The sequence below is a fragment of the Dermacentor variabilis genome, chromosome 7 (assembly GCF_050947875.1).
Source record: "Dermacentor variabilis isolate Ectoservices chromosome 7, ASM5094787v1, whole genome shotgun sequence".
Taxonomy (NCBI): domain Eukaryota; kingdom Metazoa; phylum Arthropoda; class Arachnida; order Ixodida; family Ixodidae; genus Dermacentor; species Dermacentor variabilis.
The window spans coordinates 82,818,088-82,836,038 of NC_134574.1; the positions used below are offsets into that span (position 1 = coordinate 82,818,088).

At 46.2% G+C, this 17,951-nt stretch overlaps 1 protein-coding gene across 5 annotated transcripts in view; it reads right to left on the reverse strand.

Annotated features, from left to right (window-relative positions):
- LOC142587575 (uncharacterized) overlaps positions 1–17,951 on the reverse strand; it is a 148,990-nt gene that overhangs the window by 15,464 nt on the left and 115,575 nt on the right. For 4 of the 5 annotated variants that reach the window (XM_075698689.1, XM_075698687.1, XM_075698691.1 and 1 more), the window contains one exon: positions 11,289–11,384. The exons of the other annotated variant lie outside the window; for it this stretch is intronic. In XM_075698689.1, the coding sequence (XP_075554804.1) occupies positions 11,289–11,384 (96 nt within the window). The remainder of the gene's footprint in view (positions 1–11,288; positions 11,385–17,951) is intronic. 5 annotated transcript variants of the gene reach the window in all.

Below are 17,951 nucleotides of genomic sequence, written 5' to 3' on the forward strand. Positions count from 1 at the left end.
GACCCTATCAAAGGCTTTGCTGAAGTCTAAGTATAACCCTAAAGTCAGAAATCTTTTTTCGATGTTCTCTAGAATAAGCTCCTTCCATATGCTTAAACCAGTTTCCGTAGACCGCTTTTTCTTAAACCCGTGTTGACAGTTGGTTAGCAGGCTATGTTTTTGTGAAAAATTATCAATACGAAAGTTTACAATTTTTTTCGAATCCCTTTGATAGCACAGGAAGTATAGATACAGGCCGATAGTTGCCAATATTATTTTTGTCACCTCCTTTATGAACAACGATTACTCTCGCTACCTCCATATTACGCGGGAAAACTCCGGTTGACAGGGAAATATTAAAAATGTGCATTATTGCAGGTGGAAGTAAGTCAATGACGTACTAAATTGGCCTAATTTCTAAATCATCTACGTCTCAACTGTGGCTACTTTTCAAGGATGAAAATGTTGTAATCACCTCAGGGATGCTAGTAGGCTATAGGAATAAAGATTCTCTTAATGGAATCTGCATGCATTGTATCTTGAATGTCGTGATCTACGCATCCTACTTTAACAAAAAAATTTTTAAAATGGTTCGCAAGTTCTGTACCACCTACAAAAGTGCCATCAATGTTCAACGTATCTGTTCGTGTATCGACTGGCTTCCGATTTAGTGTTTCGTTTATTTTTTTCATACTTTGTCACTTCTGCGCGTGATATCATTAATAAATATACGGCTGTAGTAGTCATTTTTCGCCTTTCTTTTTCTTTGTTCAATTTATTCCCAAACTGTTTATATTCTTTCCACTTTGACAAGTCCTTCGACTTGATGAACGACTGATAAAGCTTATTTTTTTGGTTGATTTGCCTAATGATTTCTTTCGAAATCCATGGCTTGCGCGACTTTCTTCGACTCCGATAGTTTTCAAGCGGGAATTATTTGAAGTACAGCGTTTTGAGTTTGCTCATAAACTTATCATATGACTCGTTGGCATATTCAATGGCAAAAATATCGCTCCAGTTCATTTCGCGCACTGCTTCTCTGAATTTATCTAGTGTTTGAGCCGATATCTTTCGCTACGTTGTCTTTTCAGTGCACGTGCTTTTAGCGATGCCTTTACGCTCTAGAAAAAGGTATATAGGCATATGATCACTGATATCACAACTTATGACTCCCGGTGTCGTGCTATCGATAGTCGAATTTATTATGAAAGTGTCTAGTAATGATGATGAAGTGACGGTTACACGTGTCGGGGATCTGGTGATGCTGCAGAAGTCATTGCACTCTAGGATAGATAAAAATTGCACAGTAGGCGCTGAATTAGTCAGCATGTCAATGTTGAAATCCCCGCCCAGTATAAGCAGATAGCGGCTTTCATTTACGTATGACAGAAGGTTATCTAAAAACTAAAAAAAGCAGAGTGGCTGGCATTAGGGGGTCGATACAAAACCGCAAATACTGTCTTTTCTTTCTTTATGCATAAGACTTTATAATTTTCTGTAGCTGTGCTATATTCTCTAGTAATGTCATACCCTGTTATAGAAACTACAATTGCAACGCCGCCACCTCTGCTTCCCCTGCGGTTCGCGAAGAAATGCTTGTATCCTTGAGGTATATAGTGTTCCGAGTCATCATTGTACCAAGTTCCGGTAAACATCAGTACGTCAAATTTTACCTTACATGATTTGATTAGTAGAGTGACTTCATCTTTTTTGTTCAGCAGTGACCTTCGCGGTGAAGACGTCGAGGATTCGCTGGACGACTACGACACAGTGAGTTCGGCTAACCGTTGGGATGATGCGTTCAAACTACCTCACGTCGCTTTTTATCTGACAGGATTAGCGAAGACTTGGTTTTTCAACCATGAGGTTGATTTCATGAACTGGGGCGATTTCAAACAGCAGCTCCGCCAAATCTTCGGCACACCGGCTGTTCGTTCCGCCCTCGCAAAATAGACGCTCTACACCTGCAAGCAACAACTCGGGGAATCTTATACGTCGTGCATCGAGGATGTGCTTGCTCTTTGTCGGCGCGTGAACACGGCCATGAACGAATCTGACAGAGTTCGCCACATCCTCAAAGGCATCGGAGATGTTGCTTTGAATGCTTTAGCCATCAAGAACCCCGCTACCGTCGCTGATAGCGTCGCTACTTGCCAGCGCCTTGACGAACTCGAATCAGCATGGTTGCAGCCAGACACCACTGCAAACACTACCGCCGACGATCATACGTTACGAGCAATGATACGCGCAATAATTCGAGAAGAGCTACAGCATCTTGGCTTAGCCGCAGGACCTATGCCTTCTGATGCCTCGGCTACCAATCTGCGAGATGTTATCAAGGAGGAATTGGCGTCCATGGCTGGTGCAACGTACACGGACCCTCTACCCCTACGGCCCCACCAACGTACGCGCAAGTAGCCGCAGTCAATCGAGTCATCGTTCAACCGATGCCTCCAAAACCAACACCGGCCCACATGGCTTCCATGACTACCAACACACCTACCCAAGCCAGCTATCCGCAGTGGCGTCCTCCTGGTCCCATCTGCTACTACTGCGGCTGTCGTGGCCACGTAGCAAGCTTTTGCCGCAAGCGCCAGCATGACGAGCGTCGCGGATATGACGTATCCGAACAGGATGACTTTTCGACCGCAGCTACTTTCCAACGTCTGGGGAGCTTCCACGACCAACGCCGTCCTCATGGTCCACCGCGCGGCCGCTCTCCATCGCCTACTGTAGCATCCGAAACGGCTCAGATGTACCGTCCTGCGAGACGCCGCTCGCCGTCACCCCTTCCCCGCTCTACGTCCCCACTGAGACATGCTTCTGAATTCGCCGAGCGTCATCCGGAGAACTGAATCATGCAGCTTTTGGAGGAAAAGCTGCATCGCACGACAGGACAGAAATTCCTTCATCGCGTCCGTGCAATATGATATTGGTTGTAGTAGAAGGTGTACAAGTGGATGCTCTGATAGATAGCGGTGCTAGTGTTTTAGTTATTCACCGTGAATTGTGTTCGTGGCTTCGGAAGGTTACGACCCCCTATGATGGACCTACGCAGCTCACTGCTCAAGGGGCTGCCATTCGACCTATCGCCATGTGCGCTGCTCGTATTTCCATCAATGGACTTCTGCATTATGTACAATTTGCAGTGCTAAGTTCATGTGCCCAGCAGCTCAGATTCGGATGGGATTTTCTTTCTACGACCTCCGCCTGCATGTGCAGCGGGCAACGCGTTCTCCACATGACCGACACGACCTATTCACTTCATACAGATGACGCACCACTTCACTTGCTTGCTGCAGAAGATACCGCGCTACCTCCTCGCCATCAAAGCATCGTTGCAGTCACGTCTGACATCATTGACTGCGGCTACGTGCCCGTATTACCATCTGCACGCTGTCTCGCAAGAGGGAGAGCCTTTGCATCAGGTCTAGTGCGGTTTGATCATGGCGCTACACTTCTCTACGCTACAAACCCGACATCCGGAAAGATTCTCGTCCCTAAACGCACTACATTGGCTTGCGCCGCTGAAGCTGAGTTTGTATCAGTTGTTTCCGTTAAACCAGCTTCCTCTGAAGTTCCTTGCACCGGACGGGCCGCATCTCGTTAAGCGTTTGAAGCTGCCATCAGATCCGACCTCACAACTTCGCAATCCCAGCAATTGCTTGCTTTGCTCCAAAAACATGAATTTTCGTTCGACGCACATTCAGCTTCGTTGGGAAAGACTTCGATTACGACGCATCGGATAGAGACAGATGGTACATCCACCGTGCGCCGTAGACCATATCGCGTATCGCTAGCCGAGAGGAAAGTCATCGACGAGAACGTAACTTGCATGCTTCAACGGAACATAACGGCCTCTCTGCTAGCCCTTGGTCTTCCCCCTTTGATTTGGTTCGAAAAAAAAAAAGACGGCTCTGTTCGATTTTGTGTCGACTATCGAGCACTTAACAAGATCACACGCAAGGATATATACCCTATGCCGCGAATAGACGGTGCCTTAGATTCCCTGCAGGGTGCCGAGTACTTCTCCAGCATCGATCTGCGTTCGGGCTACTGGCAGATACCTATGCATGAGGACGATGAAGAGAAAACAGCGTTTTCAACACCACATGGGCTCTACGAGTTTAACCCATTAAAGACCAGCGTGACCATATGGTCACGTTAGCCTTCACAGTGGATTTCTATTAATTCAGATTAACAAAGCGGCACCAAAATCGCCTTTGACGTGCCATTTGACATATTAGAGTTCCCTTTGTGGATACCAAGTGGCAGCAGCTGTCACTCGTTGTCTGGGAGCCCCTCGCAAAAGTGGGAATAAGTGTTGCTCTGCGAGTAGCATTGCCATGCATCGCTCCTAGGGGTAAGTGTTCTTTTTTTTACTAATTGTTTAAGCAATAGTCAGATATCCCTACCTCCGTATTGCCCTTTGAATATGTGACCTTCGATGAGCATTTGTCAAAGATTAATGTTTGATTTATCCATGAATGAGCGTGTTAATTATCTTGCGCGTTGCCATATGGTGACGCTGGGCCTTTAGGCTACCGAACTTTTTTATTTTTTAACTGCATTCTCATCTCTTGAACGTCTACTGCCGCGTTCTCGCAGTGGTTATTTTTTTATTTTATTGTCTGAATAGGCTGATGTTGGAAAAAATAGCGAAGACAGTCGTAGAGGAAGATGACGTCGTTTCAGTGATTTATATCGAGCCGCCAGAGGCTGGCACCTATTCGGATGAAGACTCAGTCGATGAAGACTCAGGTGGGCTCATTGACAATCTAAGCAGGTGGCAGCTATGAGCCGGCGCTGAAACGCGGAAAGCCTATCAGCTTCGGGTATAAAGTATGCTGCCTAAATGCCAAGAACAGATACCTTGCAAACTTCAAAGTGTATCAAGGCAAGCAGGAAAGATAGCGGAACATCGGAAAAATACGAAAAGGACTTCGGAAGAGCAGCGGCGCCACTTCTTCAAAGGGTGGAAGAACTCGCAGCAGAGACGCACGACCTTCCTTTTTTTCCTATTTATAATTTATTCACAAGCATGAAGCTACTCAGGCATCTCAAGGCACAGGGCTGCGAAGGCACGGGCACAGTGAAGCAGAACCGTGTTCCCAAAGAGTGCCCTATCGCTTGACCAGAATTCGTCAAGTGCCAACCTCGCGGGCACGAAGATCCTGCGCTGAGCGACAGTGGGATAATTGCTGTCCGCTGGATGGACGATTCTGTAGTAACAATCGTAAGCACCATTCACGGCGTAGAGCCAATGTCATCTGCAGACAGGTACTCTCGTGTTGAGAAGAAGCGAATCAAGGTGGCCCGTCCAAACACTGTTGCTCAGTACAAGTTTTATAGGAGGTGCGGACCTGATGGATGCAAATGTAGGTGCATATAGGATTGCAATCCGTGGCAAAAAGTGTTGGTGGCCGATTTTTACTTGACTTTGTAATGTATCTATCAGCAACGCTTGGGCGCTAATTCGTAGCACAGGGCTCAACGTCACGCAGGTGGAATTCCGCAGGCAAATTGCACAAAGCTACGTGATGCGATGGGGTAATAACCTTAGAGGACCTCGTCAACGCCGAATCCCAAAGACTGGTGATGTCCTGAATGGTACATGGTATGACTAAGTGGCCCACTTTGTTACAACAATACCTAATGGCAAGAGGCGGAGGTGTGCATGAGATAATTGCAGCAGTGCGGTGCACACACAATTCACAAAGTATGACGTCGGCATGTGTATTCCATGATTCAAACCATATCCCACTAAATAAGTGCTCGACTATTCGCTATGTATGTTTTTTGTGATGTTTCATGGCTTGAAATAAATGTTTTTAACTTTGCGTGTTTTGCTGTAGCGTAAGAGCCCAGTGTGGCCATATGGTCACGGGCTATATTTCAAAAACTAATTAGGCAAGAGTAATAAATTCTTGCATGTGAATTATTAGTATAAAGGTAAGCTAATATATTAGATTTATTTCAAGATAGCAAGAAAAAAAGAAACCGGTCCCTAATGGGTTAATGCCATGCCATTCGGCCTCTGCAGTGCGCCCGCAATGTTCGAGCGCGTGAATGACACCGTTCTTCGCGGCCTGAAGCGGAAGACTTGCTTGTGCTACCTGGACAAAATTGTTGTTTTCTCGTCAACCTTCTCTCAGCACCTGCAACGTCTGGATGAATTTATCACGTGCCTTGACAACGCTGGACTTCAGCTGAGCACCAAGAAATGCCTTTTTACGAGCAAGACGATCTAGGTACTAGATCACATTGTGAGCCAAGATGGCATTCGTACTGATCCTGGCAAGGTTTCGGCAGTTCAGCACTTCCATCGTCCTGAAAACACCAAAGATTTGCGTAGTTTCTTAGGCCTCGCTTCTTATTTTCGCCGATTCATACGAGTCTTCGCCTTAATAGCGTCCCCTCTGCACAAATCACTCGGTTCTAATGTTCCCTTTGAGTGGTCTCCCGAATGTGAATCTGCATTCGCCCATCTGAAGCGCGCTCTCACATCTGAACCAGTACTACGCCATTTTGATGAAGCTGCTCCTACCATCCTGCATACGGATGCTAGTGGTCACGGAATTGGTGGCATTCTCCTACAGCGAGACGACACTTTAGGTGAGAGGGTCGTCGCATACACAAGTCGCGTTCTGACAAACACTGAAAATTATTACACCATGACAGAGCAGGAATGCCTAGCTATCATTTGGTCTGTGCAGAAGTTTAGACCTTATCTTCACGGCCGCCATTTTACGATTGTTACAGACCATCATGCATTATGCTGGCTTTCAGCGCTGAGGAACTTTTCTGGACGACTTCGTTGGTGCATTCTTCGTCTGCAAGAATACGACTTTAATTTTACCCACAAGTGCGGCAAAAACACCAAGCTGCAGCCACGCTTTCTCGCTGTCCGCTTCTTACGACACCATGCAATGGACCTCAAACTATCATCCGTGACAAGCTTTCGGACGATCCCTCCTCACGTGCTTTCTTGTTGGCCACTGTCGACGAGATGCCTCCACACGACAACAAATCCTTCCACTATCATCAACTTGCCGAGTCTTACTGTCGGCGCATCATAGAACACCGAAGCGAACACCTTCAAGGAGCTTCGCGCCCGCGCAACGCCCGCCTTCGTCAACAGTTGACGCAATTTTAGATTGACAACCGCGTCCTATACCGTCATGTCTGTCACCCTGACGGTCAACGCTGGCTTCGTGTCCTGCCACGCTCTCTACGTCCTCATGTCCTGCAGGCTTTTCCCGACGACATGACTGCTGGTCACCTCGGTTTTCAGAAAACCTATGACCCCATCAAAGGTCGCTTCTACTGGCCTGGATTGTCCGCCAGTGTAGCGAGGTATGTCGCTTCCTACGCCCTATGTAAGCGTCGAAAGCTCCCTACATCAGCTCCAAGCAGACAACTGCAACCGGTTCCTTGTCCGTCGCAACCATTTGAGGTCGTTGGCACTGACCTGTATGGTCCTCCTCCTGTGACTGCCACCGGTAAACGATGGATTGTGACAGCCGTTGATCACTTGACACGCTACGCCGAAACAACTTGTGTTAGTTCTGCCTCAGCCTCTGAAGTTGCTGCATTCATACTTCAATCCTTAATAGTGCGCCACGGCGCTCCTCGCGTCCTTCTGAGTGACCGTGGAAAAGCATTCCTCTCGCAACTAGTAGATGAAGTACTCGGAGCCTCCGGAACCACCCACAAGACTACCTCCAGTTACCATCCGCAAGCCAACAGCCTCACACAGCGATTTCATCGCACGTTGTCAGACATGCTAGCCATGTACATCGAACCGGATCACAGAAACTGGAACGCAATTTTGCCGTTCGTGACTTTTACATATAATACCGCCGTTCGACGCACGACCGGTTACTCGCTATTCTACCTTGTCTATGGTCGTTCGCCCTCTTCCTGTCTTGACGTCTCTTTCTTCGCGACAACTGTCCATCAGTGTCCATCCTCCTTTGAAGAATATGTCTCCCGCAGTCTGCTTTGTCGCCAGCTCACCAGCATCAACACCGAAGCACGGCAACAGGACCGCAAGCAGCATTACGACGCCTCTCATCGCGTCGTGTGCTTCCGCCCTGGCGAGGAAGGGCTACTCCGGACACCAGTTCGTCATCCTGGCTTGTGTGACCAGTTTCAGCTCCGGTTCATCGGCCCCTAGAGAATCTTGGATCGGACTTCTCCGGTTAACTACCGCGTGCTACCACTTATTGTTCCAAATGACCGCCGCTGCAGCGCCGCTGAGGTTGTCCGCGTTCCCCGTATGAAGCCTTTCACGAGGCGTTTGCCGCCCCTTTGAATTGCGGCCAGGGTGGCCGCTCTCGCGCGAGGGTACAGTAGTGTGGGAATTTATAAGCTATTTGTGTCATATGTACATGGTCATCATCATGTGGGGTTCATATAGGGTTCTTCAGCATCGCTTGTGCGCCTGCCTCTCGAGTGTGATCCGTGCTGTGGGCGTGGTCGGTTCCCCGCATCTTTGACGCGGAATAAATGTCGCGACAACTGCTGCCTCACAATATACACATATTTTCTGATTGGAGCTCCCCTTTCAGCTACAAGCTCTGGGACCTCCTCTGTATACTTGTGTAAGCATGCATATCTACTTAATAAACAAATTAACTGAAATTGAAGCTTAAACTTAAATTATGCGTCGGCTGTCAATTGCTCAGCGCCAGTGACTTCCTCAAACAGCCTGCCGTTGTTGACACCTCCTTTGGCATAACAACTCGGATCCCATTGTACAACCCGCCATCCCTTACTCAGTGTAGCCCGGCGTTGACGCAGACAATGTAGACAATGGTGCCAAATTCTCAATATTAAGCCGCCAACTCGCCGACTGCCAAGAACAATCAAGACATGATCGATAGTATTTCGCAAAAGAAGTGCTGGAGGTCAGCTCTTAACGCTCACAGGCAACTTTACCGCCAGAATTAGCAACGGCAACACGGCTTTTTGCCAAAGTGCTGTAGAGAGATTGTGCAAGGGATGGATTTTCTCCGAAAATACAGTGCCACTATCAATACTCCAAACCAGTCAGTCTTGTTTCGGACGGGCGCATATCCGATCACCGCTGGTACAGAACAGCCATGTTATCCTCCACACGTGCGGATGACGTCGTGACCATCCAACGATGGTTGTGCTCTATTGTGACCAAGATGTGCGAAATGCCAGGTAACTCTGGCAGAGTCGCTGAACACATTCCTGTTCTACCATTCAGCCATGACGTTTTTTATTACAAAGCAGATCGTCAACATATATAACGATCACACACAGTGCAACTGACAAATTTTAGAACGAAGCACAGGAATCTTTATAGAGGCTTTGCAGTCGCGTACGCCGAATAGTTTCTTCAGTTGCTTAACTGTCGAGCAAGATAGTGGCTACCATCCGGCCGCCTCTGCCCGTATCTACCAACGTCCGCCCTAGCTTTCTGCTAGGTGAGAAGCAATGACCCCTTATATTTATCGATGAGCTCGCAAACGGCCTCTTCCCAAGATTACGCATTTCAATTTCTTGTGCAAACATTGTGCGCTGCATTGTGTAGTGTAGCACAAGTCATCAAGTTACGCTATCTGCCACAAAATGATTTCTTAAATACTGTATGATCTAAAAACACCACGTATAGTATCAGCCATTGGTGTCCCGGGACCCTGACTCTGTTTTTATTGTGTTGCGACCATATATAGCAAACTTGAGACGTGTCAATGTACAAATATAACACGTATCCACGATCAAGTCGTTAGACAAAAAGTCACCGAAGATGTCCAAAGTGCACAAGGGTCTGAATATTCATTGTCATTTTTGGTATTTTTTAGTATGGTTTCATGATATTTGTTGATTGGAAAAAAATCGCTATTTCTCATTTTTCCCAAATTAGGCCTAGCACTCTACTCTGAACATCTCTACAAAAGTGCACAGATGCTTTTTTGAGCGTGTGCTTCAAACGCTATCTGACATCCCTGTCAGAAGCGCTGGGGATCTTAAAGTGATGTTTGAAATGTGCATTTCGGGTAAGGAGTTCACGTCAACGAGCATTTGCGGGATGCCACGAGGACAGTTTGGATGTGGATTTATTTGCCAATATTTTGTTCGGTCTACAGTATGCACTGCAGACCTAGGAAGATTAAGCTGAAGGTGAATGCCAACATGTGGCAAAGGCCCAGCCTTTGTCAGGTTTTGAGTGGACACTGCCATTCACTGCCGCTAATTAGACTGGCAGCCACCATTTCAGAAATGTACTATCGTAAGCAAACAGCACAGCGAAATAATGCGGGATATATTACGAGCAACTGAAATCGAATGCTCTGGCAGAATATTTGTGAGTGTGCCTTCTGTTTCCCTGAACTGTAGAAAACAATCGTTTACCTCACGTCGCAATCTTAAAAGGAAATACATATTGTACTTATTTGCAAATTGTTTTCTTCCGCCTTTTCTCACAGCCGAAGGGTTATATGGCCTGGCATGGCTTCGTAGTGATCGGTACTCTCGGTTCACCATTACTTGTGATTGTCTTCCAGCATTTACACCACAGACCTGGAAATATCTTTTTCATTTGCATGTAGCACTCTGTGTGTCTGTGGGCCTATGCTGTTGTGTTCAATGAATATTTGCGCTTTCCAGCAGCACGTGTCGTGTACTTACAATTTCATTGCTAGCACCCTCTTTCAGTGGCATTTCGATGTGACCGATTTAAAAGGACAGCGAGCTCTTTACTAAGGAGTTAGTTATAACAACGCATTCATCTAATGCTTCGTAATCCAATAAACTATACGCAGAACCAATCACTACAGCACTCACGGACTCCAGTTTTATGGGACATTACTGACGGAACTTTGACGCACTGCAAGCGGTTCCACTGGGGCTTTTGAAGGTTAGTTACATGTGCTGTACTCTCAATGCAGCCCATAAATTGTTGTAATACGATTTCATGTGCGCTTAATGTTCCTTCGCTCAAAGAGGCCAGCAATCTATCAAGCAAGCAGTTAACTTTTCTGTAGGATACAAAAAGTATGGCTTAGACGCGGCCACAAGAGGTAATATTGTTTACTTGTATTCTCAATCGTAGCCGCAGGCTCAGTTTTTTACCCAGAAGCTGAAATTATTGATTACTGCGGTCGGCTTATGTAGCAGCGATCGCTCAATCAAACATTTGCTCGTGAGGTGCACCAGAAGAGAAATAATGCATTTGTAAAATAATCTTATTACAAAGTGTTCTACGAAGGAACGCACTTCCGAAGAAGTCCTCATGGATCACTGCAGATGAAGTAGCAAAAGCATTGGAAACTTACCCACGAAGTTAGACATTGGCAAGACGGTAATCACGGCACAGTGGTGGGCTTTATCGAAAAAATAAATGTTGTGCTTATATTTATCTCTTACATGACCTGCAACAAAATAATAAAATGTTTAGGAGGGTTTCAATTTGCCTAGTAAACGTTCCAGTGTCACCTTCTTTCCATAAGAACACTCAAAGTAGATATTTAATGTGACAGCAAAACTTTCCCCTTATTCTACAAATGTGTAACTGTTTGTGTAATTTCCATAAAAAAATATTTTATGTGGGATTTATCAGCGCATGTAGGGTTAGTTACGAAATTGCTCGCTGCTATGCGATGATTGTTCGTTAGTAAGCATAGTTAAAGAATGCCAACTTATAGATTCCTAGCACTGACGTCATCCTAGGTGCCATGCTTGTGACCCAGCACGGTGAAAAGCTGCGTCCGTGACGTCACATGTAAGCTATATATAAGAAATTACATGCAGGTTGTGCTGACTAGGATGTTTCATACTGAAGGATGAAAAGCATGGGAATAATTTTTTTTCCTCACGAAAAGGGCATAGCAGACAGAAAATAGAGCTTTTAAAGTGGGGCCCCAGTACTTTGGGGCCCTAAGCCGTGTTGCCTTGGTTGCTCCTGGTTCCGGAGGGGCAACAGAGTTTTAGAAGTCGGTGAAGAGCATAGTTGGGTTGCGGGCTCGGGACGCCCCACTGGGAAAAATAGAAGACGCTTGAAAGCGAAGAAACAACAAAATTGGAGGACGCTTAGCCTTCGCCTCTAAGAGTAGAATGCGATATCATTCAAAGGTCCCTGCAGGCTTCTCATGTTTCCCAGCAACTGCAGCTTATGTAACCGTAAGGTTTACCGGGAACGACTGGCGACGAATGATATACACGAAGACGAGCGTTGTGTTTCTTTTTTTGACGGTTTGCAAGGCACCGAGGAGACCACGCCGTTCCTACTAAGACAGACCGAATACGGCAGTCAGATAACGCTATCACGTCCCACGGGGTATTTTTTGAGTTTCCGCGTAACAAAATTATGGTTTCTCCTATATTCGGATTACAGTAAGACGGTGTCATGTCTGTAGGTTGCGTGTAAGTCGTACTTTACGATTTTTTTGAAGCATTTTACTTTGAGAAATTCATCAATTTCCGTAATCTCCTTGCGCTATAGGGAAGGTCTGCGTGTTTGTGTATGAGTGGTTCGGAATCATTTTTCCGAAACCGCAGTCGACGCTGAATGCGTGACGCCGGATTTTCTGCTACAGGGAACCTTCACACTTTCGCGGTAAAAGAACGATTTTATGAGCGAAAAGAGCAGCGTTGGGTTGCGCGCTCGGGACACCGCGGTGGCAAAAATAGACGACGCTTGAAAGCGAAAACAAAAAGAACAGTTTACGCGCCCAACCTAAAAGAACTAATTTTTATTAGCACAGAAAGCTTGCAATAAAGTATGTTGCAAGAATAATGAACTTGATATAATACTCCTGTGGAAATCGCGCAAGGGGGAGAGAAGTAATTAACAAAAGGAAAATCAGTCATCGACCTGTTAGAAGCAATTGCTACAAAGGAAACCCATACGAGTTCCTTGAAAGAAAAGCCTAACAGTTGAGGAAAAATTCGTCCTGTTCCGGGTCTCGAACCCGGGACCACCGCCTTTTCGTGGCAGCCGCTCTACTATCTGAGTGAACCAGGCGGCTAGCAGATGGTAGGGCGAAGTCGAATTTAAGCGACCAAGGAGATCGCTTAAATTTCTCTGATGCTGGGAGCAAGCCAACCTACGAATCAAGGGTTGCTGAAGGGCAGGAAACATGCAGTAGCAAGCTGCGCCAGAAATTCAATGGGTATATGCCGCTTTCAATGAATGCCTTTCACGCCCACGCTTTAACGAGCTGCGCTATGAGTGCGCAAGGCACATGCCCCTCTACACTGAACCTCTCGCCAGCTTTGCTCACTGAGTATGGGCAAAGCAGTGTGCGGCAAGCGAGTGAACAAGTTTCACCGTTCACAGGCATCGGCGGGCCGCGCTTCTTTTCTCAAAGGTCATGCGAGGACTCTCGGCAGCGCTACGAGATGGTGCACTTTTTTCTGAAAGAAGCGTGAGAAAGGAGCCCATATACCAGATGACAGATTTCTCAGCGCTTGGACTCGCTGGCACGTCATGCATTTCGGATGCCACGCGTAGGCTTCGCGGTAGCGGCGCCAGATGGCGCCTGGCCTTCTTAAGGAAGTGCGGGAAATGAGTCTTACTGCACTACACGCCTGATACAGAACTTGTTTCGATGGTGGTGATACCTTTTGCAGCAATCTTCATTGAATGTTAACCGATCACCGTCCAAAGTCAAAGTGGGGAGTTCCGGCAATGTATTTTGTTGGCGAATAGCCAGCGGCATGTAGCCATCGACTCAAGTTGCTGTTAAAATGGTTCATTGACGCGCGGAACATACTCAAGGGAAGCTACTTAATGACCCAAAGTGGCTTCATAGAAGTTGGTTGAAAAGTGGTACATGCCTTGCACATTCCCAATGACCAAAATTGACGTCGAACGGTTGAGTTAATTTCGGCTCATACCCAGTCACACATTGTTGCCAGCTGCCAAGTTGGCATGGAATATGTTCATTAAACAGCTATTCATGATGAGTGCCACATATCCTGTGGCCAAAGTTGTTCCGACAGTCGGTTTCGAACTCTACTTCGCCAGCAGAGCCGTGCCGATGCACTGCCCATTACATCCTGGAAAACCCAATCACTCAAGTTGGCAGCAAAACGGTTCGACGGACGGACGGACAGACAGACAGACAGACAGACAGACAGACAGACAGACAGACAGACAGACAGACAGACAGACAGACAGACGGACGGACGGATGAACGGACCCAAATCAACGTGTCAAAGAGCTTGAACACGGCGACCCTCTGAAGACGATAGCATTCAGGCAAAACAAACCGCCTCTCCTGATATTGATATGCCTCGCAGACACTAACTTAAACATATACGCAAATGACTTCATCAAGTTAAAAAGATCAAATGCGCTTACTAAGATTTCGGATGTTTTGACTGGGGCATTTAGAAATTCATTGAGAATATAGAAGCTTAGGTGCGGAGGAAATGAAGGTTCGAAGGAGGCGGCCCAATTGACATATGGTTGGAGAATTGTGTCATTCACGTCTGCGTGCTTTGCCGATGTAGACTACCTAATATTAGGTGTTAGTTCGCGCAAATGCTTACGAGGTTTCGTAGGGCTGACATAAAGCAACAAATACTAGCGAAGCGCACAATTGATTGCTTCAGGACCCACAGTAGGCATCCGCCAGAGCTGTTCGATTGGAACAATCTGTATCATGACGCAAAAGTTGAAACAATTAGAAATTGCGAAAACTATAAATTTATGCTAGCTATAGCCGTTGAAGACTTGCGATCCGGGTCAGTTGGCACATATTATTGAGATTGAAACCAGTAAACGAAGAACAACAGAGGCGAGTCCTTGTGTGTGCCACGTCTCTCCTCAGTTCTTCGTCTTTTGACCTTTTGATATCTCATGGTCGTAGCTGGCATGTGAATGAAATCATTTGCAACTTTACTGATGCTAGGAAAGTTCATTTTCAAATGGCACCCAATTTTATAGAAACAGGACACCGACGTAGATTTAGATCGCATCATAGTATGGTGAAAGAAAAGTTATTGTTATAGCACGGCAATCAATGAAAAGGAAAATTTACCCGCCTTATGACCAAGAAGTTCCTGAGAGCATTCAGAATACGAACGACACGTTGCCTTACATCATGAGTGCCGTGTTTGCAGCAGACAACTTGGTTCTTGCCAGGCGCATATATTAAGAACTAATGAAGAAAGCTGGCACTGATCCCATATACATCGGTTTGAGTAATACTTGCACTACTGATGTTAGTGCACTTGACGAGGACACCACGAACGTTCCAGTCTGCACGCAATGCTAACTGGGAATTTAGAAAAATTTCAACGGAGATGGCACCTTAAGGAGTTCCATGCAACGCCTTCCCCCTAACAGACTCACGAAGTCGTTGGCGAGCGAGAGCGTAGAATAGCACCAAAATGTAATATTTGGCTATGAACGGATGGATGGACTTTACACAAAGCCAAGGCTACATAGAAGCAGCTTGTGCAGGAGGCTTATTGAAGGGGTCCTAAAGGCCACAGATATTTCATGGACGTAGGTAACTCTGAAACAGTCTTGGTGATGGAGCCACTGCAGCGTCAGCAACCTCAAGATATCTCACTAGGGTAACTACAATTCGAAGAAATGGCTTAGTCGTCTTTTGTACTTTGGTTAAACTAACTTCAAGGATACCGAAGAAGGAACCCAATGCAAAGAGGCCAAACTTAGAGGCTTCTCCGTCGCCTGAGTCGTGATTAAAAAAAAAAAAACGTGGATATCAATGTTGACGTATGTGTGCCAAAACATTCACCTGTCTCTCCAAACTATTTGGCCTTCAGATGTCGGAAAGTGGCGTTATAAGGAAGAATGATAGATATCTATCAGTCGAGCACGACGATGTGCATCACGTCAGTTATAGATGCCCTACAGCGACAATCAGCTTCAATAAATTCAATTACAGCACATACAAAATTATACTAGTTTTTAATGGCACTGCCAATAAAATAGTAACCGAATGGTAGATTCGTTGTCAGCTTCTCAACCATACTACAGTTAAATTAGGCTGAGAAGCGCTTGGGAACACATTTTCTGCAAAGCTAGGTGACAAAATTTTGGCGACTTATAGGAACAAGGAAGCCGTCAATTGTCACCCTGATGAACAATAGAATTGGGTCGTGATAAAGAACCCATGGTCGGCCCACATACAGTAGACCGATTCTTCAACAGCGCCGTGCGAGCGCCGAATGGCCGGCCTATCACTGTCTCGTAACGGCCCGAAGGGACGAGCAAGAGCAGCGCATGCGCAGAGAGTTCACTGAAATCACGAGCTTCGTCTCAGGCTCTTTCCACAGGCTTGACAGCGCTCCCATCGCGATTAGCTCATTGGAAGCATGCACTACGTTTGAAACTCTATCGGAAAGTTCATAATCCCCTCTCGCGTTGCTCTTTCTTGCCCCTATTATACAGTTGAATTCCAGATTTCTACGTTGTCATCATTATATTCAGGTGCATGCGCACTAGAGCCCCACATGCAAGAAATGTAAAGAAAACGGCACAAGACAACGGCACACGCTCCTGCTATTTCCAATAATCCGGGAAGCATGGGCAGAAATAATCATTCCAGGGGCTCTGTCGTGCTGGTAGGAAGAGCCTAGCAGACGAAACTTGCGCTTCGAGTGAACGTGGTGTGCATGCGCTACTCTTGTTGATCTCGTCGCTTGGCGCCGTTAGAAGACGCTAGCCAATCGACGCTGACACGCTGTTGTTAAAAAATCGGCCGACTGTATATTTCACTGCATGAGAAACGAAATATATTTTAATTACATGTAGCTGCTGCGCTAGATTTATGCCTATGACGTTATGCTCTTGAGCAACACAGAGGGACTGATTTTCACCCGCGACTAGCCGCGTGCTGGTAAAAACGGAATCTAAGATGATCGCGTACTGAGCGCATCTAGGTTAGTCGGTAAGGCATCTAGGCTAGTCGGTAATATATCAAATATCGTCTGAGCAGTGTAAAAAACGGCAGCATGAAGGAAATCACCATGTTGAACATGTAGTTTATTGTTGCATGAATGATTAGATTATTTTCAAGCGAAGATTTTTTTGGGAACTCTGTCGTACTTTATTGACTGCATAGATAAGAAAACTCGGGCGTCGACTTACTGAAACTCGGACTCAGACGGACGCGTGGGTCCGAGTTTGAGTAAGCCCGGCTGAGTAGAATTTGGATGGGCCTTAGTCCGAGTGATTTTGTGAGGTCAAGTCTTTCGTGAGGTCAATTGTAGTTAGTCTGAGTTTGCTCGTTGCTGAAGAAAATTTTGGTGAGCTTACATTCGAATAAGCCACGCTGAGGGAAATTTCGATGAGTGAGAGTCCGAGTGAGTCCACCTGAATAAACTGTTAACTATTCGGAGTGCGCATGTGCACCACGTAAAAAAAATATATTGTGTGTGTGTGTCTGAAGCAGTTCTGATTATAATAACAGTCCGAAATTAAGTCATTGCGGAAATCGTGTCGACGGCGGCAGCGTGATGCGGCACGTAGCGTACAGCGCTCCAGTGCATATGAAAGTATTATTAACCCATGTATGCCTAGTGTCCTACATCTAGTAGGCTTACTTCATTGGCAGTAACCGCTGAGATTTCTTATGTAAAAGTTTGCGGTAGGCAGTCTGTATCCATAAGGTCACATCTCTTCACTGTGCAAAATTTGGTAAAGGTGCATATAGTCTGTGCTGTGCGTATATAGTCGTTATTCGTAACGACCGCTGAAACATCGTGTATTTTGGGACTTGGAGAAGGGCGCCACCGCATGGCACTAAACATGCCGATAAGAAACGAAATGTTGATTATCAGCTAGAACGTGAGTACGTGTCCATCAACGACGAAATGCATATAGGACGGAATATAAATTGTCTGTAGTTAAAATATCGTCACTTACAACATTTGAACCACCACCGTTTTATATGTAGGCCATTAGCAGGTTGGGTGCCGTATCGAAAACCTATAGTAGTCGGCGGGCTAAACAACCTACC